The following is a 27,659-nucleotide window of genomic DNA, read 5'->3' on the forward strand; positions in this document are numbered from 1 at the left end:
ATAAATTTGTGGTCAGCTTCTTCAGCAGAGTGAGTTCGTGACATGGCCAGCCCATGGCTTCTCTCGGGCTTGTGCACCTGCACACTCTGATTATGGATAGCGTTGCATGTTGTGACGTCACAGACGCCCCGCCATGGTGGCGGGGCTGTGGAGGGCAGTGGCAGCACAGAGGGCAGCAGTGGGGTGAGTAACCTCCACAAAAATAAAGGCTGACCCTTGCAGTTGGAGGGGGCGTGGATTGAGTGGTGGGGTACTCCCCAGGGAACTTTGTTCCTGGGCTGCCAGGCAGCTTGTTATTAGTATGAGCCTGAACAGTCATAGGTAAAGATGGACCAGCATATAAAGATAGTTGTCAAATAAGTTGTATTGTACTTCTTCCAGTGAGTTGTAAGCAATAAATAGTTAGAAGAAACCCAGTCCATGCTGCTGTTCTCACTATATCCAAAGCCTTGTATAATTTTGAACCTTAATTATCTCAATTTCTGACCCTAGCAAATATCTTGTATTTTCATTTCTAGTTGCTTCTTTCAGCCATCACCTCCTGGATTTTGTGATTCCAATCCACATTATAACCTTGACTTTTAATAGGTTTCCAAATGGTATGTACTTGGTTCAGCTTGGAGCTATCAGTTCTTGTCAACTGGAGAAAATTAGTCTGAAGTAATGAAAAGGAAAAGTGATTTAAGTTTTAGTTGAACTAAACTTGCAGCATGCAGGCTGGTGGGATAACATTTTGCACAGTTCAAGACTGCTGTTGGCTCTATAGGAAGTAACCAATAACACCAGAAACAGAGATGATCTACAGTTGTGATATTGGGTGTTTAATTCACATTTTATGAGTTGCAAAAACAAAATCTAGATTGCAATTTTAACAAAATTGTATCCCCCCCCCCATTAATAATACAACATATCATACCCATTGGTCCCTTTAGACGGTTCAGCACACTGGTCAACATCCAGACTAACATTGCACTTGTGCAACAAACAAAATTGTTCTTGTGCAAGGCAGTCACACAGGTGCCCAAAGTCACAGGGAGGTTTGAAGTTGCGCTCTTGCATTCTTGTGCAAATGTTCCTTGCAAAAATATGAGGAAGGAAAGGAAGCATACCACCTGCACACAGATATGTTTGCACAACACTAGTCTGGAACCTTAAGCTCCTGGTGTCATGCATCTGGCTTTTGTAACAGCCTTGTGCAATATACTTAGCACAAGTGCAGCATTAGTCTAGATATCAGCCAATGTTTTATGTCCCCAAATCCCTAAGCAATGGAAAGTTCCAGGGCAGCCTTTTACAGAATGAATTGCCTTTTTGGCAAGAGACAGGTCTGTATGTGGTACTGTTTGTGGTACTTTGTGTAATAAATTGTTTAGTAATATACAGATAAAGCAGGTAGCAAGAAGGCAGGCAACACATAGGTGGTTCTAAAGTGCTGGTTTTAAAGCAACATTGGTCCCAAAGCAACAGCAGCCCTTGAACCATCCCTTTGCTCCAAAAAAAACTGGCAAGTGTTTTTCTCTCTCTCTCTTTTGCTAGACTTTTTTTTTTTTTTTTTAAAAGCTTTCCTGGACCATACATTTTTTACTTGGAGCAGGTAGCTGTGATTTCAGGTGTTCCCCCCCTCCCATTGTCTATAGGTAAAGACTAGCCTGATAGGCCATTAGTAACCATTAATAAAAAACTTTTGTTCACCATCAATTAGTAGATTATAAAAGAACCTTGAGGGTTGTCTTATCCTTCTGCAAATCACATAAATATGCTGTAAATTTAACTTTAGCTGTACTCCATAGTAGCAATGCTCTGGACTTGGGAGGATTATTTACAGCGTAAAATTAATTTTTAGCTAGTTTTAATTAATCTCATTAGCACCACTGATTGGAAGCAAATGTAGATTAGAAACAGGCTTTTGACTAATGTTACTGGCTAGAAAATTGTGAATATGATAAAATGCATTAAATTAACCTTTGATTAAGACTGACACTCATAAATGACACCCATATGCAGTAAGACATATATTCTGAGGCTGTTCTCACGAGCAGCCCGGTCCAGGCTTAGGCAGCCAAGCCTGAGCTTGGATGCCCGTGAGAACAGGATCCACACAGATCTCAGCGCTGCCGCCACACCAAGCCCAACCCTGAAGCCCCACTCTTAGCCAAGGTTAAGAGTGGGAACTGGCTGCTGGGATCGTACTGGCTACTTACAGCTCATGCTGACACATAGACAGGTGCTTAGAATGTCTGTCCCCTGCAGGAATCCCCCGGTGCTGTGGGATACCTGGAGGCTAGGATAACGAGTCCTGGCCTCAGAGTGATCCACCCTGCTCCACACTGCACAGAGCAGCATGGATCGTTGGGGAGCACACTCCGCACTCCCACCAAGTGGCGCAGTGGTAAAACTGCCGCCCTGTAACCAGAAGGTTACAAGTTCGATCCTGACCAGGGGCTCAAGGTTGACTCAGCCTTCCATCCTTCCGAGGTCGGTAAAATGAGTACCCAGAATGTTGGGGGCAATATGCTAAATCATTGTAAACCGCTTAGAGAGCTCCGGCTAGAGAGCGGTATATAAATGTAAGTGCTATTGCTATTGCTAAGAACAGGATAATCGTCTGGGGGAAGGCAAGGTTTGTGAAGCCTTCCATCTGCCCACCAGGTCATGCAAATGGCCCCTCTGTCTCTTATTTCTGTAGATATACATTAGCTTCTTTGGAAGGAAAAATATCTCATCATCTCAGCAGAAAAGCTCAGTGATCCAAGAAAACGTTGTTTGGATTACACCCATTCCTGTAGTGAACCAAGCCTGATTTTGTGCTTAGGAGCTAGCAGATGAAATTAGGCTGGCTTCACCAGTGTCATAAAGTGACCAGTTCTTTTATACGGTGACCATGTAGGATCTGGGCGTGCAAGATAGAAAGGAGATCAAAGCAATCCTAGATGATTCAATGGGCTTTATTGCGTACAAAAGAATAACAACATCAGTCTAACTGAGCAGAAAGCAGAACAGTCTATCAGAATTACTAACAATATTTCAACCATAGCCAGCAACAACATTCACCCAGTGTTCCTAACTAACATATGTGTGTGTACTAAATCTTCCTAGAGCCTAATATAATTTAGATATAGACGGAAAAGGGGGGGTAAGGAAGGTTGAGGACTGGCATAGTTTGGGGAGATCAAGAATTAGTAGAGGGAAGAGGGGAAAGGAGAAGGAGAAAAGATGGAGGGATCCAAGGCTTGTGAAGCAGCATATTACCAGGGTCAGACGCTTGAGAGTGGTGGAGCTTTCAGCTGAAAGAGAGAGGCTATACCTGGAGACAGGAGCTTGAGAGCGATGGTCAAGCAGGCAGTTTGCTCATAGCAGGGCAGAGAGTGAGAGCTCCATGGCTGGGGAAGTCTTGACTTCTCACTGCCCAGCAGAAGTCACAGAAAGTTCCTGTCCATGGACAGAGTTCCTGCTTGTTGCCCCGCAGCTTAGCAGCAAACTTTGGGATGGCTCTTGAGCAAGTATGCTTGTTAGGCAAGATTGCTGACTCTGTTCAGCAAGCTTCATTCTTTATAGTTGTATCTTCCTTTGATCTCCATAGAGTCTATTCAAAATAGCCTCACCCTTCCTGGGTCCCCAAAAAGGTGACAGTTTGCTGTTACCTTCTGGATCCTGTCTTTTAATTATTCAGGATATTAGCGAGGTCCAGGGAGATCTGAATCCCGTCTTCTGTAAGCTGCTACTTAGGGGGGAGACATCTACTTTGCCCAAAGCAAATCTGCATCTCTGAGCTGCAAATGGGCATCTTCTCTTGTCCCCAGATTTCTGGGGCCTTGGCCCCAGAAGGTGTTAGTAAAGTAAGAATTAAAATCTATTGGTGTTTTCTTTCATAACTAGTAAATGCAGGCCCATTGAATAACAGGCGCTAGTGAGTGCTCCGGCCCCCCCTGCCACCATTCCCCCTTCCACTGCCGCCAGCCTCTATGCCACGGCTCGTCTCCCCGGCCGGGCAAGGGCCCCAAGCCGCCCGGCTTCGGCGGCGGCGGAGCCACCACCTTGGCCGGCTTCCCCCGCCACCTCCTCCCCCCGCCCGGCTTCGGCGGCGCAGCCAGGCCGCAGCCATGGCTCCGCCGCCGCCTTGGCCGCGCTGCGTCCTCTGGCCGAGGCGGTGGCTCCGCCGCCGCCTCGGCCAGTGCTCCCCTCTGCCGCATACCCGGCTTCTTCGGGGTGGCCGCTTCTGGCCGCCCAAGATGTCCGCCGGGTCCTGGTGTTCGTTTGTCCCTTGCTCTGTTCTGGGCATGCGCTGCGCTCATGCCCAGAACAGGCCAGGCACGAAGGCACGCTTGGTGTCCGTCCACGGACGGACACCAAGCGTTTTATTAGAGAGGATGAGTTAGATTTTAGCATTTGGATTGCTCTGGCCTGGCCTTTGTGTTTCTTTGAGTACCCATTTCACAATACAATGCTGGATCGCCTCTTCCTTCACAGAGCTGTTAGCAGAGGCAGTCATGAGACCTGGGTGTCAGTTCACCTTGAGTTCAGGCATTAATTCATTCCTTAATAAAATGGAATCAGACACAGGCCTGAATTCCATATAATTTTGGGTTGGTACCTCTGGGTCTAAAGTTGGGGTATGGGTGCCCTCAACATTCCAGTCAGCAATCTTGAGATTAATAACACTGACTTCTGTCTAATGTGGCCTGTTGTTCAGCTAAAATCCCTGTGGCCTACCAATTTGCTTTGTAAATTTAAAAACCAGGGCATATGTGGCTTCTCTAATTGTTAAACTGTGTTAGGTGATCCCGAGTGGGCTAAAACACAAGAAACATCTCGTAGGATCAGACTGCCTTTCACCTCGTCTAGTACAGTATTCTTTTCAAGAATTCTAGCCACAATCATGTACTAGGAGGACCCAGGTGGATATTGGCCTACCTGCCTTCTGCCTACCACTGTTGTAACACATATGTGCAACTTTGTACTTCACTCTTGAGAACTAGAAGCTTACTTTAAAAAAAAAAACTGATTTGCAGCAGTATCTTATGTGAGATCTCTGAAATTTACTGAATCCCTTTTGCCAGTGCAACATTGTGCCCCCACTAGGTGTATGGATCTCACAAAATTCCTTGCAGTTGTGTTGGGAATAGCATCAGGCTCTCAAGATTCCAGTGAGAATTTAGTCCACACAAAGGTCCTTTAGGAACATTATTGGTTTTGTTATGTTAAGGAATTCCTGGCTTATTGTTTGTTTTCACTTCATTCTGGTAAAACTTCCATTTGCATGTGATGCACTATCCTTAAGACTAATTGTTTTTACTCACTGAAAGGCTAATTAAAAACAAATATATAAAAATGCTTTTAAAAAAAACCCCAAACACAATATTTTCATATACAGATAATCTATATATTTATTTCTCCTAGGTGTACTAGTCTCTAATTGCATGCGTGGCAGCTCTCACAGGAAGCTGCCAGATTAGCTATAGGGACGGTGAGAAAACGGTCGCCGGGATCAGGAGGTGGCAGCAGGTCCGGCCACTGGGATGAGGCGGTGGTGGCAGTGGGCCCGGTCCAGCTGCCAGGAGGAGGCGGCAGCGGGCCCGGCTGCCAGGATGAGGTGGCGGTGGCGGGCCAGCTGCTGGGGTGGCGGCTGCTAGGGCGGCGGCGGTGAGCCGGCTGCTGGTGGCAGCCCGGCTGCTGGGAGCAGGCAGTGGGCAAGAGGTGGGGATGGGCCGGCTTGAAAGCCGGCCAGAAACTGCAGGCGGGGGTGGGGGATGGGCTGGATGGGCCATCAGGCGCAGATGCTCTGTGCCCGGCCCAGCTAGTTTGAGTTAATGTATCTAAGTTTGAAAATGTTATAAATTTGACATTTGCCTGGATAAATGATTTGAAATGAAAACAGTGCTATGACAGGCTCTCAGTAAGTTACCTTTCCCTTTATCACTTTGCTGTGAAATGTCTAGCCTCTCAAGGGTGTCCTTGATTACATAAATGTGCTTCTCAGCAACAATGTTTATATTGCTTTGAACCAATATATCCAACCACTGGAGACTCATAGTGCATAAAATAGCAAACTTAGAATACTTGAGAACATACGCCATTTAAAATGTTTATTTACTTTAGCAGCCAAGGGTCAGATGGTTTAAGTTAGCTTGACAGAGCTGAGGCACATGTAGTGGTTCAGGCCAAAACATAGAAAAGAAAGGGACGCTTATTCCAATTGTTTTTCACATATTGTGAAATAGTACTATTTCATTATTAGCTTTGTTGTTGTCCAACTGTCTCTTTATGAATATGTCATTCTAATTTTGTAATTTCCTTGAAAACTTCAGAATTAATGCTAGTAAAATGCAACAGCACTTCTATGAAAATACACCAACCTAACATTCATTCTAAATAGAACACTGAATTTGGTATTTGCTTCCAAAATAAACAATATGAACAAAGTTACATTTCAGAAGTAATTTTTTTCAAATCTTATTTCCAGTAAATGACTCTAACTGCACGTTCGTAATCTATTCAGTAAGATTTCAAGGCATCTTAAGCCTTAAACTAGTTTACAAAATGACACAATCTTGAAGTATCTAGGTCAAATGCAATTTAGATCAGTGGCAGTAGTGGCCAAAAAGGAAGTGTCTCATAGAAGAAGTACCCCATTTGTAAGGGGTAAGAGCTGGCACCACGTTTTTTTAATGAGAAAGCTCTGCTGACTGCACTGATGCTGTTAAGTCTGTGTTGTTTAGCAGCAGTCAGGATGGCAACTGGACTTCTGAATGTATGGATTTCAGGTGACCTGTCTCCGATTCAGAGCAGCTATCACCCACAAATCTATTTCTGTTGAAGTACCCTTAAAAAGAGAATTATGTTCAGACTCAGTTCCACATGTATAATTCTGTCTTTGAATTCTAACTGAGCATAGATCTGCACAATTTTATTTTGACGTGAGTAATAAGTTAGTTTCAGGAAATTTAAAGTTATGGATACTGATCAATCTGAGGTTTTATTGGAAGACCACACTATTAAAACACATTTTTAAATATCTAAGTATATTTATAATTTGTTACTGCATGTATAACTTATCTTTAAATCTGGTATTCTGTCTACTTTAGTATAAGTAATAATATATACAGACGTACAGTACCTTGCTCTCCAGGGTTCCAGAAAGGCCTCCCCACACAATGGCTGGATTTTTGGCAAATATTTGACCCCCCAAAAAAGTGTTGTTGTTTTTTTTAAAAAGAAAGAGCCTCAAAATGGCTCAGTGCTGTAAAATGACAGTTGGAAGTGACACCAGAAGTTTTCCAGGTCATTTCCGGCCACTCAGCAACTGTGAAAGGGCGAATTTTAGCCTATTTTTGTACTGCAGATAAAGAAACCAGGTCACTAAGACCCATCCGCAGATATGCGAAACTGCGGCTACCAGAACCACAGATAACAAGGGCAACCTGTATATTCAGTATAATGTCAGTATAAGTTCAGTGATGACTGAAGCCAATCTGTGAAGTTTTTTCTACATATGAGCTTCCCATAGTTACATATAGTATTTCTTAGAAAATCACATATTAGCTACAGCATGGCACCTCTTGGAACTAAGCACTATGAATAATCCTGCTTTAAATGCTTCCAGCAATTTAAATCGATAATCTTCAGTCCATTCAAGAAACATCACTGTGGCTTCTATCCTTAATAAACAGTTGCTGCTTCTGCATGATATATCTGCATTATATTAAAGGGTTTTTATAAACCCCTTGTGTATACACCTGCTTTTAGGCAAATAATAATTTTATTCTGCCCTATGATTCAGTAGTCTAGGATTGCCAACAGTGACTGGAGCTATTCCTGGAGGCCGCCCCCCACCCCGCCATTTTTTATTCCCTTTTCATTTTCCCCACAAGAAAAACCTTCAGGATTGCTTTCTGAAGTCATCTGGAGATTGACTGTGATTCTTGGAGACTCAAGGCCATTCCTAGAGGATTGGCAACCCTACAGTGAATCCTTGGAGTTACTCCAGATTGAAGACCTAGAATCAGTTCTGAATTTTCAGTCTGCCCACTTCCTGGCCAGACCTTCTGAAACAATGCCACAAAAGCATGTAAATATTTTCTCAAATCTCATAAATATAAAGCCAAATTTATGCCCTGAAACTCTGCATGCAGTTTGTTGATTTGTAAAACAGTAATGTTGTTGTTGCATACTGAGTTTCTGAAAGACTGAAAAATTAGCTGTGTCTAGAAGAAATGCAGAGCATCTGTTGGTTAAAATAGGAGATATTCAAGAGACAGTACATACTAGGATTTAGCACAAATCTTTTCTGATCCTTACAGACATGTTAGATCTTTCATTTGCAATTGCTGTACAAGTCCTATATATCAAATATTTAGCTAGATGCACTCACATGCATATTTTTGTAATCCCAGCAGACTTCCATCTGATAATTTCTTCATAGTGCTAGACTCTATACAAGTCATATGAGTGGAGAGTGATAGGTTACAAACATAGCAAAGCCTTTTTTGAAAACCTGCTTATGTTTCAAGAATATTTGTGGGGTGATTTGCTGTTCACTCACAATGACATCTCTGAGAGTGTATCCATGTCTTTTGTTTTCAGTCACTTCCTTGATAAAGTGTGGCGTTAGAAACAGGCTTCTCCAGAATGAAAATAGAAGCTTTAAAGCCCAAAATAAGGGTGTACTTCTTTAGCTTTTTGTGAGGAGGGATAAAGATATTTCAGTGGAGGGAGGAGACTCAAAATGGCTTAGGGGACCCCTTCTTGGATGTATTCATGATTCTGTTGCAGAACATCAGTGTATTTTAAGATCATTTATTGCGTTTACTCTTTAATGCTTCATAATAATCTATATATATATTTCTCCTGGGTGTGCCATGGAATGTGCATCCTGGTGGCCCAGCTGATTGGGTGGGCGCCCGGCGGCACACCCAGGACGCCAAAGGCGTTGGCAGGCATGGTCGGGGACACCAGAGGTGGCAGGGGGCCTGGCTGTGGGGGCAAGCAGCGGGCCCAGCAGCTGCGGAGCCAAGCAGTGGCGGCAGGCCTGGCCGGCGGCTGTGCAGGCAAAAGGCGGTGTGGGCGGCGAGCATGGCCGGGGAGACCAGAGATGGCAGGGGGCCCGACTGTGGGGGCAAGCGGCGGCGGTGGGCCCAGCGCCCATGGAGGCAAGCGGCGGCGGAGGGCCCGGCCGCGCAAAATGGCAGGCCCGGCAGAGTGCCGCTGGCTGAACCCAGCAGCAGCAAGGAGGAGGGCAAGAGGGAGTGGGGCAGGGGGGAAGGGGAAGGGAAAGAGGGAGGGGGTAGGGGTAGATCAAGAGAGCGTGGGGGAGGGGGAGGGTAAGAGGGGGGAGGGCAAGAGAGAGGGCAGGAGGGAGGACAAGAGAGAGAGGGGAGAGGGGAAGGGCAGGAGAGAGGAGCAGGGGGAGGGGGAGCAGGAGGGAGGGCAAGAGAGGGTGGGGCAGGGGGAGAGGGGGAGGGCAGGAGAGAGGGGCAGGGAGGAGGGAGGGCAGGAGAGACTGAGGCAGGAGAGTGAGAGGAAGGGTGAGAGGGGCGGGAGGGGGAGGGACAGGGACAGGGAGGGAGAGAGAGGGGTGGGAGGGAGAAGGAGGGCAAGAGAGAGTGGAGCAGGGGGAGGGGAGGGGCAAGAGAGTGAGGCGGGAGCGAGGGGAAGAGGGGCAAGAGTGTGGGGCAGAAGGGGGAGGGATAGTGGGGCAGGAGGGAGGGGGGAATAGCTTAGTACATTCATTAATTTATAGCATTTATATGCCACTTTTCAGGAAAAACTCCCAAAGCTGTTTACAGAAAACTTTAAAACCATATGCAGCAATGAAAACAACGAAGTAGCAAAGAGGAACAACAAAAAGACTCTTAAGAGCGACATCTTTTTGAGTTGTGCTCTTAAATCAGGTCCTTTGATGGGTTGTGTCTGTCTCTCTTCCCCTCAGAGCCTGATGGTCCCTGATAGCTTTGTGCTGGGAAATGAGGGTAGGAGGGACTGCCTCAGCTGAAGTACATTGGCCAGGCCCTTTGGGGGGTGAAGGGAAATGGGTAATTGCCTCAAGCCTCACATGTAGAAGGGGCCTTGTCAGCATTGACAAACTGTACAAACGGACTGAGAAAAAAATGAGGCTGTGCACATGAGCAGCCATGGGCAGCCCAGCCTAGATTTGGCTACCCATGTGCACCGCTATGATGGAGCCCAGTCCTGGCACTGCCATCTGGCTTCAGTAGCCTGACTTTTTACCCCAGCCTTTAGCCAGGGTTTAAGGGCCTGGGCACACCCTTAATCCTGGGGCTGAGGTCATGAGTATGCTCAGGTTGCACACAGCCTGAGCATACACAGAGCGCCTGACTCCCGGGGGAATCCCAATGCACCGCACTCATTGCATGGTGCATTATGAGATTCCTGGAGTCCAGGAAAACACGTTCCCGGCCTCCAGAGATCCACACTGCATAGAGCAGCACAGATCATATGGGTGCACAACGATGTGCCCAAGAGATAACTGTCATTCATCAGAAGGAAAGGTACGTCCATCCCTGCCTTCCCACCTGCCCACTCTCCCCGCTGCTAGTTTGGTCATGTGCATGACTTTGATCATGTGTCATTGAAGTATAAAGTCAAGCTTCTCTGTAAAGTACCTATTATATTTGAAATCTGTGTGACTTCAAAGCAAAGGAATTGCTCCTGCTTATGTTTATATGGATAGGCTTTAGCTTGTGCAGCCGGAGGATGTGGAGAGGATCCCAGGAGGTCTACCACATATATTCCTGATCCTTGTCCTTCTTGGCTAGTTAAAGAAGCCAGAGAGGCTTTGGCCGATAGGGTGGAAGAGATATTTAATGCTTCTCTGCAAAAAGGTTTGATTCTGCATCAAAAGCCTTATGTCATGTACAGTGCTAGAACGTTTGTTCTCTCCTTTGTTGCTGTTGCTCATCACAGTAGCCATCTATGTGAAAAATTTAGTATGGCCTTGATTTGCTGTTTGTTTCTGAAATGAAAATTTAACATTGTGTGGTTGCCTAAAACACACTGGGGATTTACCAAAGCAGTTATGAAGGAAGCATAGGATCTACGTTTACAGTTTTTCCATATCCTTCCAAAGACCCTATTGTATTTGGTATGAACTCCTTTATTTGGAAAAGCAAGCAAACAAACAAACCAAAAAAACCCAGGCTAAATCTCATGGGATACAAACCTATATGATTTAATGGAACCTGTCTTGATGGATATATGTGATACTATTCTTCAGCCACAAGCCACAATTCTCTCCTGTTCCCAGCCTGAGACTGCTGAGTCCCAAAGCAACACCTCCACTTTTGCCTAGCCCTGTGTCTCACAACACTCACAAAGGCAAGTGCCCATTAAAAGGAAAGCACCTCTATGCAATACCTTAGAAAATGAGGCAAGGGGCTGCAGAACATACTGTAGTATTCACTACCAAGTCAAGCAGCAAAATCTCCAGGAGGCTTTACTCACAGGGCTTCTGCCCGGAATCTTCTTCAGAAGAGAGTGTGTGCATTCACACACGAGCCAAACTTACCTCAAAGTCCCTTCGAGATTCTTGGACCCACTCCACACACAAACTGGGCTTTGTGATGCAAATTCTAGCTTATCTCAATGTATGTCCAGGTTTTTAAAATGCTGGTTTTAAACTACGTTTTCTGAAAATGCCAAAACAAATGGGAGAGGCACTGAGGTAGAATCATTCGCATGATAAGAGGCATGCTCTCTTCAGAAATGCAGATCTATCTCTGGGGAGCTCCCCCACCCCATTGGCTAGAAGGAAATCACTGACACCTGCCATGTGAACTTGTTTCAAAAGAAAAATGAGGGCAGAGGGGAGGGGCTGCTTCCCTCAATGCCGTGAGTGTGCTTGGAAGTGGCTTCACTCAACATTTACCCCAAAGCCTGAAGCCAAGTGTGAATAACTCCCAGGGAGCTGAAGCCAGAGAGCCATTTGACTATGAGGATTATGGCCACGAGGTTTAATAATAACTCTGGAAAATGTTATACAGGAAGCAAAATGAAGCACACTTTAGTCCCTGACATCATTCAGAGGACTAAGGACCACTGGGAAGTTGTATCTGCTGTTCCCAAGAATCACACTATGGCAAGGAGAAGACCATCCTGCCCATTAATTAGAGAGGGAGCTGCTGTAGGAAGGTTGCTTTCCCCCCTCCCTGCCTGAAAGAGCTCTGCTCCAACTGCCAGTTGCCCAGGGATTGGAGAAGCAAAAAGTAGCATGCTCTCATCTCTGCCATTGGCCAGGTTGCAACTCCTGCTTCCCAGGAAGAATACCATGGCAAGGAGTAGATCAACCTGAACTCCACCACCAGTGAGTGAAGGAGAAGCTGCAGGGAGCTTCTACTCACTCTGCTTGAAAGAATTCTGCTCTAAGTATCAATTGCAGACTGAAGAAGCTAAATCAGGGCTGCACAACTTTGGCCCACTTTCAGATGTTGGACCACTATACCCATCATCCCTGACTTTTGGCCACTGTGTCTGAGCATGATGAGAGTTTTAGTCCAACAACAGCTGGAGGGCGTAAGTTGTGCAGCCCTGAGTCAAATGAGGCACATTCTGACCTGTTCCATCTCCCAGAGGAATAAGAGTCTTCTGGGTTGTTTTGAATTGTTATTGGTTGCAAGCCTGCTTGGGGATCATTTTTTGTCTTAAAGTGGAGTATACATTGTCAAAATAGATTAATCGGTGTGATAGTTAACGGTGTATGTGGATTATGGAGATGTTTATTTTCAAATGGAAGAGAAGAGAGAATAAGGTTATTCTCACGAGCAGCTTAACCCACACTAGGGCAGCCCAACCTGGGTTAGGTGGCTTGTCGGGAGTGCAGGGATCCACGTGGATCCCAGCACACCTGCCCAGTCTAACCATACTGTTAAGCCTGGCTCTTAGCTGAGGTTAAGGGTGCGAGCGTACCCTTTACCTGACTGCTGGGATCATGTGTCTCCTCAGGCTGCACACAGCTTGAAGGGACACAGAAATGGGCACCTAGAGCGCCAGTCTGATGGAGGAATCACCCAGTGCACTGTGTTTGGCGTATGGTACATTTTGGGATTCCTGGAGTCCCAGGAGAGTTTCCCTGGCCTCCAGAATGCCACACCGGTCACCGCTGCAGTGATTGTGTATGAGGCAGCGCAGTGCTGCTCAGGTCATCCTGAATCATCTGCGGGGAAGGGAGGTTAAACCCTTTCCTCTCCTCACCCTCCCTCCAAGGCCAACAATGGTCGTGTGAATGACCTTTTTATTTTAGAGGCTATACATGCACACACACTCACACACGTGCACACACAGCGCTTTTTGTTTTATAGCTCACAGTGGGCCTTTATGATAGGTTCAAACATCCAAACTATTAGAGCTTTTATTTATTCTTTCCTTGAGAGAGTTGATCTAGTGACACCACCACCAGGACGGAGGCTTTACAGACAGGGCTTCTACCCTGAATCTCCTTCAGAAGAGTGTGTGTGTGTTCACACACCAGCCAAACTCACCCTGAAGTCACTTCGAGATCCCCACTCCACACACAAATCAGGCTATGTCTTGCAAAATCTAGCTTATCTCAAATTACTTCTGGGTTTTAAAAATGCTGGTCTTAAGCTACTTTTTCTGAAAGCGTGGGAGCAAATAAGGTGAGGCACTGACATAGAATCATTAGCATGATAGGGATACTCTCTTTAGAAATTCAGATATAGCTCTTTAGTAATCTCTCTTCCTCCCCGCCCCATTGGCTAGAAGGAAAACATAGAGGCATGCCATGTGAACTTACAAAAACAAAAATTGAGAGCAGAGGGGAGGGGCTGCTTCCCTCAATGCCACAAGTGTAATTCGAAGTGGCTTTGCTTAACATTTACCCTGCAGCATGAATCCATATGCAAATAACTCCCTGAAGGAGGAGTTCAGCCCTGCTACATGCCTCCTGAAGTTTTAGTGAGTACAGGTTTTACTCTGTGTAAAAATAAGAACACATATTAATAGTGTCTATTGCAATGCAAAGCAGATCATGACATTTTTAATCTGACCAGTTATTAACATTAGGTATAGAAAATGCCAGGCCACCTAATGGCACCACGGGGGAAGTAACTTGCCTAGGGAGCAAGAGGTTGCTGGTTCAGATCCCCGCTGGTATGTTTCCCAGACTGTGGGAAACACCTATATTGGGCAGCAGTGATATAGGAAGAGCATAATCTCATACTGCGCAGGAGATGGCAATGGTAACCCCCTCCTGTATTCTACCAAAGACAACCACATGGCTCTGTGGTGGCCAGGAGTCGACACCGACTTGGCGGCACAACTTTGCCTTTATAGAAAATGCCATGTAAGGATTATTTCCCACATGTGATAAGTTCACTGAATAAATGCATTTTTAAATATGCAAGTTCTGTTGTATTAACCTCTTAAATGCGTTCTCTTTGTTTAAACAATTTATACAAATGTAACTGAGAAAGGGATATGAGCAACTCTTTATGGATGCACCAGGTAAGGAGCCTGGCCAGATATCAAGATGAAGTAGAAAAAGACCTTGGTATTCTTGAAGTATTCCCTTTCCCTTTCCCTTTGGTGAGTACAAGCCAGGAAGACAGAAATATTTTCAAAAGATGAACCTGAGAAGTATGTAATTGAATCATGTTTCCCTTAAAAATTATGACTATCAATTGACTGGTTTTTTGCCAAAGTGCATCATAAAAGCATAGTGCTATCAACTATAATGCTGTAATACATGTAAGTGTTATTCTGGCAACCAGGATTGAGTGAAACTTGAGTGCACTGTGGCATTCTAACACTTTTATGTAACTTTGTCATGACTAGTCATTTAATATATATTGTTTTGCTTTATAGCCTGCCCATCAGGGACCTACAAGCCTGAAGGTTCACCGGGTGGAATCAGCACCTGCATTTTGTGTCCTAATGAGAATCACACGTCCCCACCAGGAAGTACCTCTATTGAGGACTGTGTATGCAAGGAAGGATATCGTTCCAGGGACCAAATTTGTGAAGGTAAGCTGTTTCCTTAAAAGAGCAAATCCAAGTTTAATGTCATTATTGATATTTCTTTAAACCAGTTGTTTTCATTGCTTAACCTTGGGGAATCCTATTCCAGTTTGTCTGTCAGAGATCCCTTTTGCATCTTCCATGGAAGCCATGTGCATTGCAGAGGACTGTAATGTTCATGATAAGGTGTACTTTTATTTAGTGTCAGGTGCTGGCCAAGCCTTAAATACAACCAATAACCCCCTGTGACTGCACATTGTAATGGACAGTTAGTAGTATTGGGGAAATATATGTTCTAGGGAAATTGTTGGCTGTTCCTTGATGAGAGTTAGAAAAGGTTTTTAAAAGCTTCTGGGGAATCTTGGGGTTCCTAGGAACACAATTGGAACGCTGCTTTAAACAGTGAAACTGCTTGGACTCTATTACTGTGTACATTAATTTTTGGCTTGTACATTGGATTCTTTACAGAATGGCAAGCTAATTCAAATTATGAAGCATATCATTTCTGTTTTCTTTTTCTTTTTTAAAAAATCCTTCTTAGGAATGATGTATAAAAGGGCTGGATAACAAAGAATTACAACCACTTTCAAATTGTTGCTTGTTTTTATTAGTGGTACAGTGCCCCGAGCTGCAGCCCCCTGAAAATGGCTATTTTATCCAGAATGTCTGCAACAATTACTTCAATGCAGCATGTGGAATCCGTTGCAAAGCAGGATTTGACCTTGTTGGAAGCAGCATAAGACTTTGCCAGCCCAATGGCTTGTGGTCTGGTTCAGAAGCCACATGCAGAGGTAGGACATTTTTACCTTGAAAAAAGGTGTCTTTCTGTTGGCTCAGTTTGGATGATATTCTCTTCTAGTCTCTTTTCTAGATGTGGTGAGGGAGCAAGATCATACATTCCTGCTGTTCCACCTACTGTGTGCACCAGTCTCCATGGAATGGGTGAAAATCTGAATAGGGCATGTTCATATAAAACCCAGTGCATGTAGGCTGAACAGAATGATTGCTGTATCACAGATAAAATCTTTAAATCAGCAACATGATCTGAGTCTATATGAGTTAAATTTTATACATGCACATTCTATTCAAACTTTACAGCCACATGAAGCTGCCCAACGGAGGTGGGACGGAAATGCCAGTTGAGCAGTAGAGATGGGGAAACTCCTCAGAGCGCTATTAGGAGCATCCTAGAAATGATCCAAGTTGCTCACTAAAGCAACTGGGCAAGATAAGCTGGGCAGCTTGGAGAAGATCTCCACTGCCTCCCTGCTGACCTGATCAGCCCTCCAGCATTTACGTACTAGTCTGAGGGGGCACTGGGAAAATCATCAACAACACTGTGGGAGGAAAAGGCTTCCACAAGAAAAAAGCAGTAGGACTGCTGTGTGGGGCACTGGAGAATTGTTTTGCTCTAGTGCACTGCTAAAGCCCCGATGGCCTTTGGGATTTGGAGTCTTCCCAAAGCTTACTATAATGTATTTGCACTACAGAAAACCTTGAGAAGACTATAAATGCCAAGGGTCAACATAACTTTGGTACTTTCCAGACCAGCATGTCAGAGTGACAACAGGAAACAGAGGAAAAAAGCCTCCTGGGTCCTACACAACATTGCCGTATCCTTTTTTCTGCTATGTGTGAAGGTCTCCCTCCCTCCACAATGCTGTTGTAGAATATCCTGCTGCCCCACCACTGAAAGGAGTAAGTAAAGAGTGAAGGTCTGGGAAGGCTGGCAAGAAAGGGGTGGGAGACTTCTCAAAACTTAGAGAAGAACAGTTTGCCCCTCCATGTGTGCATGTGTGTGCTTTCCCAAGCTCCAAGAATTCTCCTCTGAGCTCAAGAAACTTTGCTGAAATCCCTATTTGGGAAGGAGGGGAGCACATTCTCATTTCTTCTTCATTATTTATTTTACTTATTGCTTAGGAGAGAGATGCACCAGGCAATAAAGTGTTTAGCGTGGCAGGTGGCATTTTAATTCAAGGATATTTTAACATTTTTCTTCTTTTATTTTGGTGGTTATTTTTTTGTCTTCAAAAAAGTCTAAAGGAATAGCCTAAATCAATGGTGTCAAACTCAATTTGGTGGTAGGCTGGATTTTACTCCAATGCACTCGTCCCATGCCTTCTGTCTTCCTCCTCCTCCTCCCCGCCTCTTTCTCTCTCCCTCCCTACCTCCCTTGCCCCTCATTGACTCATGCAAGGGGAGGCACCTCTCACCATCTTCCTCCCCCACTCTTTCTCTCATTCCCTTCTTCCCCCTCACCTGTTGCCCTCCACTCACTCTTCATGTTCCTCCTCACTTTTTCTTTCACTCCCTTTTTTCTTCCTTCTCTCCTCTTCCTCTCTCCCTTGCGCTCCCTCCACTCACTTCTTCAGTGTCTATCCTCCATGCACTGAAGAGCCACAAGCATGCAGGAGGGAGTAGCGTGGCAGTGCAAGAGGAAGGAGAAATGCTTCCTTCCGAGCAGGGGGTGTGGGGGAGAGAGAGAGAAGTAGTGGCAGTGGTGGCAGGAAGGAACAAACAAGCAAATAAACAACCAGTGAGCCAGCCAGCTAGCTGCAGCTAGTAGGGAGCAATGCTACCACTTCAGCGCAGCAGGGTGGAGGGAAGGAAACGTGGTGGCCAGAGTTGATGCTCAGCTACTTGATGCCGGAAAACAGGGCTCTGTGGGCTGGCAGTTTGACACTCCTGGCCTAAATGAATGAATGCACTATATGAGAAATGAATTATGAGAAATAAATAATATGAATTATTTCTCTATATGAGAAATGAAATGTGAAGCAGTAGAAGAATAAACCTTTCATTGGAAATGCAAAACATTGTGTCCATTAAAAATCTTATGGAGAGTAATCTATTCTGTCTTTCTCTAAACTTGCATATGCTTCTACCAATGCTTCTACCAAATTTTGAGCTGAAGATACAAATTTAACAAATTCCAAATAAAGTCAGAAAAGTTTTATTTAACTTACTGTCAATGTTTATCTCAGAAGTACAGTTGTGTGGTTTTTAATGCTACAGTTACACTCATTCTGTAATCGCTTAACAGTCTTTTAATGCCAAACCATCTTGTTCTCTTTCATCATCTTAAATACTACAGGACCCATATTGTTTTGTGTCCTTAAGCTAATATGTATGCATAGCAATTTCCAGAGCCTGTAGGTAAGCATCATGTAAAACTGGAAAATAGAGCTTAGGGCAATATTGCAGATCCACACTGGAGTGACTGATTTGTTGGGTTGGCCATTACCTTTTATTTCCAAGTGTGTTACTCTGCTTTATTGTGCCTGAAGACTTATATTTTCTTATTATTGACCTGAAGGTAATTGTTTCTGTTAGTGGGGAGGTTGGCACATGATTTAACTTTAAAAAAATAATAATTAAGGTAGCATTGTCTTAGATGCTTCTTGACCAATTCCTTGTCTTCCTATTCCATTCGTTTCTTTTCAGGTGTCTGAAAGATACCCATTTTTGTTTTGATTCTTTTCTGTTTTTCATTTTCTCCCAATTATGTTGCCTAATAGAGCTACTCTGTTCTCCATGCATACACCAAGGCATGTTGTAATTGAGTGGGAGATCAAAGGAACAGTTTTATAGGCCATCACACTAATCCCATATGCACACCCTTCCCCCAGCTTTTTATCACATACATTTTGAAAGGACAGCAGAAGGATGTTAATTCCTTCTTACTGCTTTAGGTTATGACATTAAACGTTCATCATTTGGCTGTGCTTGCTCTACTAAGCCAAAATATTTTACAAATGTGATGTTATACTTAGATATATTAACACATCTGCTATTTAGAGCAACTGTGTAAAACTATATAAAAACAAAAGCCAGGAAAAATGACTACATTAAAGTTAGGAATGAATTGACATTTAAAAAATTACCCTCCACTATGGGATTTTTATGATCATAGAAATATTTCCACCTAATGGCGCAGCAGGGAAGCAACCTGCTTAGAGAGCAGGAGGTTGTTGGTTTGATCCCCGCTGGTGTGTTTCCCAGAATATGGAAAACTCTTGTATCAGGCAGCAGCGAAATAGGAAGGTTGTGAAAGGCATCATCTCATACTGCGTGGGGAAAAGGAAATGGTAAACCACTTCTGTATTCTACCAAGAAAACCACATGGCTCTGTGGTTGCCAGGAGTAGACACTGACTCGATAGCACAACCTTTCCTTTCCAACTATGGGAATTTTATTATCACAGAAATATGACATAGAATTGAACAATACCAATTGTGTTCAACAAATAAAATGCCAAAAGTCAGATTTTTTAAAAATGGGGCCCCAAACAACTCAGGAGGGAGCTGTCAGGAGGGCAGGGGCCTTACCCAACATGTTCAAGATGTGGAGATGGTCAGGGATGATGAGAGGCAGATGGAGATATAAGCCAGCAACCACTTGGTTCCTCTGCCTCTCACAAAGTCGAGGGTAGACACAGCAGTGGCACTTCTTTGACTGACAGGCCAGGGGAGAGTTTCCTCTCAGAAAACACTCACTAGAACTCATCTTGGCTTTGTGAGCAGCCCTTGGTTTTGTGAGCAACGGAGGATCCAGGTGGTTTTCAACTTCTGTCCCTGTCTGCCTCCCCATGCCTTGGAGAAGTCGGAGCAGCTCTTCACTTTATGCTCTTGACAGTACCTGAATTTTGGATTAGAGTACAAGCTGAGTACAAAGAATTAAGTAAGAAAGCCCTGACTCCCTTTACTTGATTCCTACTTGTGTGAATCGGAGTTTTCAGCAGTTGCTGCTATAATCAGCAAATACCTAGTGAAAAAACCGTGGAGCCCACAATTAGATTGACAGTTTCAAACATAAAACCCAGGTTTGAAAAAACTAAGAGCGAGCAAGCAAGCTCATCCTTCGCATTGAAAAGCTAAATGTGTTGTTTCAGATCAGTGGCTGACATCCTGACAAAGTGTGTGTGCTCCTGTCAGTGAAATTGAAGCACTAGCCCCTGCACTTGTCTTCCATGCTTCTGAAGCACAGGCACTCTTGTGCAAGAGTGCAAATGCTTTTCAGAGCTTGCCTGTTCTCCAGGAGCACCCCAGGAGTACTCTGCTAGACTGGAATCATGTTGCTTGACCCTCAGCAACATGCTTCTGGTCTACACATCATTAGGATGTCAGCCAATAGCTTTAAACATGGGGTGGGGGACAGTGGTCACACAGCTTTATATATTCTTTTAGGGGGTCACAGTAACAAAAGGTTTGAGAATGCCTGGTATAAGGGGAAAATACATTTTTATCATACCTATAGCATGGTGTAGAGAAGTTGGACTGAAGTTTGCTGGTTTCATGTGTATGGAATTTGCAGCAATGTCGGGGGTCTATAGTTAATTCAGAATGAAACTCTTCTGCTGTGTGTGGCAAGAGAGAGAGAGAAGAAGAAAAATGAAGGGTGGGCCTGAACTGGATCTCATTTCATTTCAGCATTCATGAGAACTGAGATAAGTTGTTTTTTCTCATGTTGGCTGCACTACATCCTTGTGTAAGGAAAGCCTCTAAATACTAGTGTGAATGTGTTACAAATAGAAAACTCACTATAATTGTGCTAAGTAAGATAGGAGCAGGGTTCTCTGACACATAGGCCTGGCCCCTATGGAGAAAGCATGGAAGATACAGCCGCAGAACCCCCTCCACCTAATTTTCCTTCCACTTGGGAGCTGGTAAGGTAAGGAGAGCACATTTGCACAGTGACTCTCTTGAAGGGGGGAGCCAGAATCCCAGTTATTTATGTAGTGAAGTGTGAGGATAATAAAGATCCAAACAATCTGAACTATTTGGCATCTAATCTAAATAACAGTAGAAGTGTAGTCACAGACTCCCGATTTTACAGCTTGAGAAGAAACAAAGACAAGAATTACAGAGCTGTACAAGCAACAGCTTGCAGCATTTGTAAAACGTATGTGTGTCTGGCTATTGTATTGTTCCTCCCCCATCGCCTCTTCCCCCTGGGTCTTATAAAGTCATTGTAAGTGTCCTGGAGGATGTCCAGAGGGATGGAAATATGATGATCATCCTTAAATCTACCATAGATTTTTGTAACCTGGAACTAAAGCCCTAAAGTACAATACAAGTCCTGTAGTTTCCCCCCCCTCTTGATTATGAAGATGTGACCCAGAAGTAAGAAAGCCTGCCAAAGTAAATATAGCTGCAATAAAAACTGTATAGAGCCGTTCCAGACAGCCATGCTTTTTACAATTTATTTAGGACATTTTCTGCTATTTTTTTCCATTCTAATTTCAGAAGAACATAGTGGGGGGTTGGAGAAGGTCAGTAGTCTGGAACTGAACTGCAAGACATTCCTGATGCACAGATGTTAGAGGGAAGTTTGGATTACCACTTTGTTTTCTGTTCCTCTGGTCAATCATTTTAAAGCTCTATTAGCAAATCTTTATGTAATGTACTCCCTGAATGAGAAAAGCTGCTGCTGTTATTGCTGCTGTTGTTTGGACTGTGGTTGCTACTAAGATGCATGTAACTATGTATTTGTGCAGCTGATTTAACTTGATATTTGAGAACATTTTTCCCTTACTAGTTTTAGGAAGGTTTGAATTCGTCTAGATGACTACGATTGCATGCTTGTAGTTTTCGCAATTTGTAGTTGACCATTGCTTAATAATCCCCCACCCCCGCAAAAGAGGTTGGCAAGTATTTTCAGTCTAATGTTTATTAGTCAGATTTACAAGCTGTAAATTTGTTTTATTGTAGTTATTGCTGTTTTAAGTTTTTAATTGTTTTAATGCTAGGTTTTACACTGTGGTTTTATTTTTTGTAAACTGCCATGGGACATTTGTGTGTGGCAGTATAGAAATGTAATAAATAAATACATATTTGAAGGAAGGTTTGAGGTTTGGCTCGTAAGACCTTTCAAACCCCCAAGGATTCTGCCTAGGATGAGGCAGGAAACAGGCTTTGAACATTCCCTTATCACTTCTCGATTAAGGACTTTCTCTTTCAGAAGTATATGAAAAACAGATTTTTATTAATTGGTGCAAGGCCTGTTTAATCCATTATTTCTGTCTCACCACTTACTGATGGAATTCTGTGGTTGGTGCACTGAAGATCAGGGCTAAGAAGTCTGCAGAGAATTCCTGAACTGTCTTGGGTTTTAAACTACAAGAAGGAATAGAGAAACAAAGAGTCAAGGCCTTAAACTGAAGCTAGAAAAAAAGAAGATGGATGATAGGGGTTATCAGACTGGGAGGAGGAGTTTGGTCTCTTTCCAGAAATGCTTACTATCTGGGGGCAAGGGTTGAAAAGGAATAGGGCAAAGGGGACAGTGAAAGAAGAGAGGTGACATTTGGTCTCATTACTGAAGTACACAAGGATATAGGGAGCAAGTATTCTTGAGAAAGCCATCTGAAGGTAGGACTTTAATATTGATTGGCTGCCTGAGAGTCCCAGGTGAACTATAGCTAACTGGGTCAGGCAATTAAAGAAAAACACTCTAGCAACAAGAGGCAATTGCTATTTTACCCAGACAAAGGTAAAGGTATGCTTATAATTAGGATTCCAGGAAAAGCCTGGTGTTTTTGTTTTGTTTTGTTTCTTGCTTAGGGTCATTTTGTTCAAGGCTTGGGAGGGGGTCAGAGAAAGTAGGGTTTAAGGCCACAATGGCTCTTACAAGGTTCTTTCTTATCCATCCGTACACATAGAAGCAATCCTCACGATCGCTGCAGGAGGCTACCCCCTTCTGCAGGGAGGAAGCCTGAAAGGCCTTACCTCCTCACAGACGATCACTGGCTCCTCCATGGGCAGCCGGATCGGCTGTCCCCACGACTACCGGCTCCGTCACAGAGCTGGTAGGGGTGGCAGGGATCGGGCGCTGCCTGGCCTCTGGAAGTCCCAGGACGCCCCACGCAAGTGCACAGGGCATCCTAGGGAGACCCCTGAGGCTGGGAGGCTGCTTAGAGCCTCCTGGTCGGGGGTCTACTTGTGTGTCAGTGCGGAGCCGTACAGCGGCGGCACACAATCAGTGAAAGGCGGTTAGCGGAGCGCTTGCTCCGCTAACCTTGTTTTAGGGGAGGGGTTCATAGGCGGACTAGCTGCCATTGAACCACCAGGCTCGCCTGTGAGCCCGGTGGTTCTCACGATGGGAGGAAACCGGGCTGGGCTCCCTTAGCCCGGTTTCTCTCTATCATGATAATAGCCTTATAGAGTTTTTCAGACACTGCTGTGCTCTGACTCTGGGGGAAAATAGTGGCTCACTTTGCATGCAATGTTAGTAGAGTGAAACAGAGCCACGTGCCTGCAGAAACACTGTCTTGACGTTGCTGAACAGCCAATGCATGCAGAGTAAGAGGGGAGCTATTTTTACTGCTCTTTCCCCCGCTTCCAAAGGTTCTTTTTTTCCTTCAGAAAGATGTCTCTGAAGGTTATGCAATCATCAGGGACATATTTCTGAAGAAAAAAAAACACTTTTCAAGGGAAATATTTCTTTGGCTGCTCAGTAACATGCGGACTGAGCTCCAAGACAGTGCTTCTGCAGGCACGCTACTCTGTTCCACAAATACTAACATGGTATACAGTGTGAGCGAATGATTACTGAGAGACATCAATATTATCTCAATAATCCTATTTAGCTACTGTAAGTTCCTGTAAAAGTGTTAATGTATTTGTGTTAACTTCTGCAGTTCGCATGTGTCCAAAACTCCATGTTCCTCAAAATGGACGTATTAATTGCTCATTAAATGAGATCTCATATAAGTCAGTATGCCTTGTGACCTGCAATGAGGGCTATGAACTGGAAGGACAGTCCAAACTCACCTGTCAAGGCAACTCTCAGTGGGATGGGAAGGAACCAAAATGTGTGGGTATGTTTTCCTTGCATTGTTATTTGTTGTTTTATTTATTTATCAAATTTGTATGCCACCCCAAACTTCCGTCTCTAGGTGGCTCACAACAACATAAAAAGTTAAAAGACAACAATAAAAGCCTTACAGCAATTTAAAACCACAATTAAATTAAAAAGCTTGGATGAAAAAGTAAGTCTTTATGGATTTTTAAAAAGTTGTCGGAGATGGGGAGGCTCTCCATCTCTGCAGGGAGTGCATTCCAGAGTCTTAGGGCAGCACCAGATGAGTTGGTGGGAGCTGCAGATGGACCACTCCTGATGATCTCAATGGGCGATGGGGCTCATGGCGAAGAAGACATTCTCTTAAATACCCAGGGCCTAAGCTTTATAGGTTATAATCAGCACCTTGTATTTTGCCCGGAAACATATTGGTAGCCAGTGTAGCTTTTTTGGTATAATATGGTCTCTTTGGTCTCTCACATTACCCAGAGACCAAACTGGCTGCTGCATTCTGTACCATTTTGCAGTTTCTGGACTACGTACAAAGGTAGCCTCTCACAGAGCGCATTGCAGTAGTCATGTCTGGAGGTTACCAGCATATGCACCACCTTTCTGAGGTTGATCATCTCAAGAAACGGACACAGCTGGTATATCAGCTGATGATAGAAAGCACCTCTGGCCATTGTCTCAACCTTGGGACACCAGGGAGAGGTGTGGATCCAGAAGCACTCAGACCCACACCTGTTACTTCTGGGGAAGTGTGACGCTATCCAGAACGGGCAGATTAAAATCATCTCCCAAGTTCTGACCCTGCACAATAAGTACCTCTGACTTATCTGGATTCAGTCTCAGTTTGTTATCCCCTCATCCAGCCCATTACTGCCTTCAGGCAGGAGTTTAGGGAGGTTGTGCCTTCTCCTGATGATGCAGACTTGGAGAAATAGATTTGGGTGTCATCAGCATACTGATAACATCCTGCACCAAATCTCCTGATGATCTCTCCCGGTGGTTTTATGTAGATGTTAAAAAGCACTGGAGATTTATGACATGTTTGAACAGTAAAGTTATCACAAATCTTCCACAGTTGCAACAAAATGGAAACAACCTCCACATAAAAAGGAAAGGAAAGCATTCATATATATATATGTATTTTAGCCAACTACTGCATTTCTTTTCCGTTTCTGTACAGCTTGTTTTCTTCCACTACTAATACTTACTGTTTTTAAAAAAACCACTGTTGCATAGGTAGGTGTGGGAAGAATGGGGCTTTGAGGCTTTCATTAAAATTCTAACACGTTAAAAATTTGATTTCTGAATGCTAACAGTGCAGACATGAAAAATGCAATTGGCATATATGTTAAAGGCTCAGAAGCTATGTCAGATAGTTTGTCATTTCTTCTTGTAATATTCTGGGCTTGTTAATAATTTTTAAAACCCCTTAACCTAAAAATACCCCATAAAATTAAATTAATAAAAAGTACCTTAATGTGCATATTACATTGTCCATATGTCTAAAATATAGTTAGTTTTATTCTTCCAGATTTAATAATTTTTCATTGCATCCTTAGCACTCAGCCAAGTGGGCACCATTAATATAAACTCTATATAAAGATTAGGGCCCCGGAACAGTGCAATAACTTTCATACCTACAGTTGTTTTTGGCAACCATTGAATATTGTTGGATGTCTGATCTATCTACAGAACGTGCCAGGTCCTGTGCAGTGATATTCAGTCACTTAACCATGCTTGCAAACACTTCCTTCATTTGTTCAGCTAAAGAGCACATGAGTGGATGTGTCAAAAATATCAGTTCGTGCTTCTGAAACTACCACCCCCTCAGCATTCTAAGCTGCTGATATGGTGCCAAGACAAACAACAAGAGGTTCCCCACCATGTGTATTGTCCCTCTATCCTCTCTTGTGCGGGGAGAAAAAGCATAAGGGGCATCTAGCACTAGAGCAGCACAGCTTAACTCAGCAGGTTTGTTTTCGCCCAGTATTTGCCCTTCTGCTTTCTCCCAGAGTGTTTGGGGGAGAAGACAGAAGAAAGTGGAGCAGTTGTTGAGCGATGCTCCTGCTGAGGACCTAGCATTTGGTGCCAGCTATGCTCACTCCTCTACTTAACAGAGAAAGGGACCATCGCTCAGTGATGGAGCACATGCTTAGTGTACAGAAGGTCCCAAGTTCAGTTCCTAGCATCTCAATGTGAGGTGTGGAATGACCCCCATATAAAAATGCTAGAGAGCTGCTGCCAGTCAGTGCTGGCAAAACTTACTTAAATGGACCAGCTGTCTGATCCCATATAAGGCAGCTTCATATGTTCACACATATTTGTGAGATAACCAAAGAGGGAGCAAGTGCTGAGCTGCACACCAGTTGGATTCGAGCCCCTGCATCTGCTCACTCTTTTTAATCCTTCCATATAATGCTGGAGGGTGAGGGAGTAAGAAGAGGCATGAGGCAAATCTCTCTGAGACGATTGGTGGGGGTGGGCATAAGAATCTGCAGTGGTACCTTTTAAAAAAACCCCTGTGCCTGGAATTTCCTACACTCCTAAAGAAATGTTCCTTTGCTGGCCTTTAACAATACCTGCACTGCGCTTCAGTTTCATTGATTTTCTATTGCGTTTAACATAAAGCGGCACTTTACGGATGGTTGGATCTCTCTGTTTCCATTCCATCTGAACTTTGTGCAGCTTCCTTTTGATTTCTGCTCCATTCTCTTTTGCTAAAGATCCCTGTATTTTCATGTATTTTTTACTCAGCTAATTCTGAGTTACAAAATAAATTTAAATACATTGTTTTCTGTGAGTATATGGAATGCATAGAACCTGATCCGCTGGGGAATGGGAGGGGTATGGAACCATGCATTCTGTCACAAATTTTGGCAAGAAAGGAATTCAGTAACCTCCCTAGCTATTGGTTGATAACATATAAATCATGCATTTTGTTTCCAGTGACTTTGATGTGCTTTCTTCCTCTAGAATTGCATTGCCCTGCATTCCAGAAATCTAAAGATCTGATCACTGAGCCACATATTTGTGGACTTGAGCCATCCAAGTATGGGACTGTGTGCAGGCTCAGTTGTCTGAGTGGATTTCTTCTGTCTGGGGTTAGAGAAGAGCTGACATGTTTGGCTGCTGGGAGGTGGAGCGAAAATATGCAGAAGGCTTTCTGTAAAGGTATGGATGTTAATAATAATTTCCTCTTGTTAAAAGGGAGGGTGAAGAGATTGGCACGAAAGGAATGTAGCACATTATTGACCTTGGAGGAAACTAGGACTGAAGGCCAAACTATGTGTTACCTTAAAACATCTTCAACAGATGGGCTTAAAACAGAACACGGATCAGAAGTCATCCTTTTAAGCCCCGAAGCCGGTGGGGAGGCCCTGATTCAGTGCATGAGGATGGCATGCAGGGAGCAGAAGTAATACTTCTCCCTCTGCCCTTTAATTATAGAGATGAAATTACTAGAGATATATGTGTGTTGCTAGATGTATTCAGTTATACATATACAGTGGAGGTGCTAAATATGAAGATCTGGATTGTGATCTGTTGCAGCCATAAGAATGGGTTCTGTACCTGCATGGGACCATTCAGGCAGAACTGACTAGCTCCTCAAAGCGCTTAGTCCCGCACCTTGCACGTGGTGCATCTCTTCAATTTGGGTGGGCTAGCGTTTCCACCTCAGTTCCTGGAGGACCGACATTGTGTCGATACCTCAGACATGGAGCTCCTTGTAACGATTTTTCCTGTGAGAAAAGAATATTAAAAATAGTTTAGTTTTAATGTATTTTGACCTCGGCCTGGACCAAACAACTCTTATTTCTAAACCCTTACAACTTGGTAAAACGATAAATTGATTTCTTGGCAACGAC

General features: G+C 44.0%; 1 protein-coding gene across 7 annotated transcripts in view; it reads left to right on the forward strand.

Annotated features, from left to right (window-relative positions):
- Positions 1-27,659, forward strand: part of SVEP1 (sushi, von Willebrand factor type A, EGF and pentraxin domain containing 1) — a 249,175-nt gene that overhangs the window by 37,576 nt on the left and 183,940 nt on the right. For 5 of the 7 annotated variants that reach the window (XR_008316279.1, XM_053296616.1, XM_053296613.1 and 2 more), the window contains exons 4-7: positions 14,836-14,994; positions 15,600-15,779; positions 23,624-23,803; positions 26,767-26,964. Coding sequence is in view for 6 of the 7 variants with exons in the window: in XM_053296616.1 (XP_053152591.1) it covers positions 14,836-14,994; positions 15,600-15,779; positions 23,624-23,803; positions 26,767-26,964 (717 nt within the window). In the remaining variant the exon portion in view is untranslated. Of the gene's footprint in view, positions 1-14,835; positions 14,995-15,599; positions 15,780-16,613; positions 16,687-23,623; positions 23,804-26,766; positions 26,965-27,659 lie in introns of those variants that run through there. The other 2 variants (XM_053296614.1, XM_053296617.1) reach the window with 2 other exon arrangements.

The sequence above is a fragment of the Hemicordylus capensis genome, chromosome 2, assembly GCF_027244095.1.
Source record: "Hemicordylus capensis ecotype Gifberg chromosome 2, rHemCap1.1.pri, whole genome shotgun sequence".
NCBI lineage: Eukaryota > Metazoa > Chordata > Lepidosauria > Squamata > Cordylidae > Hemicordylus > Hemicordylus capensis.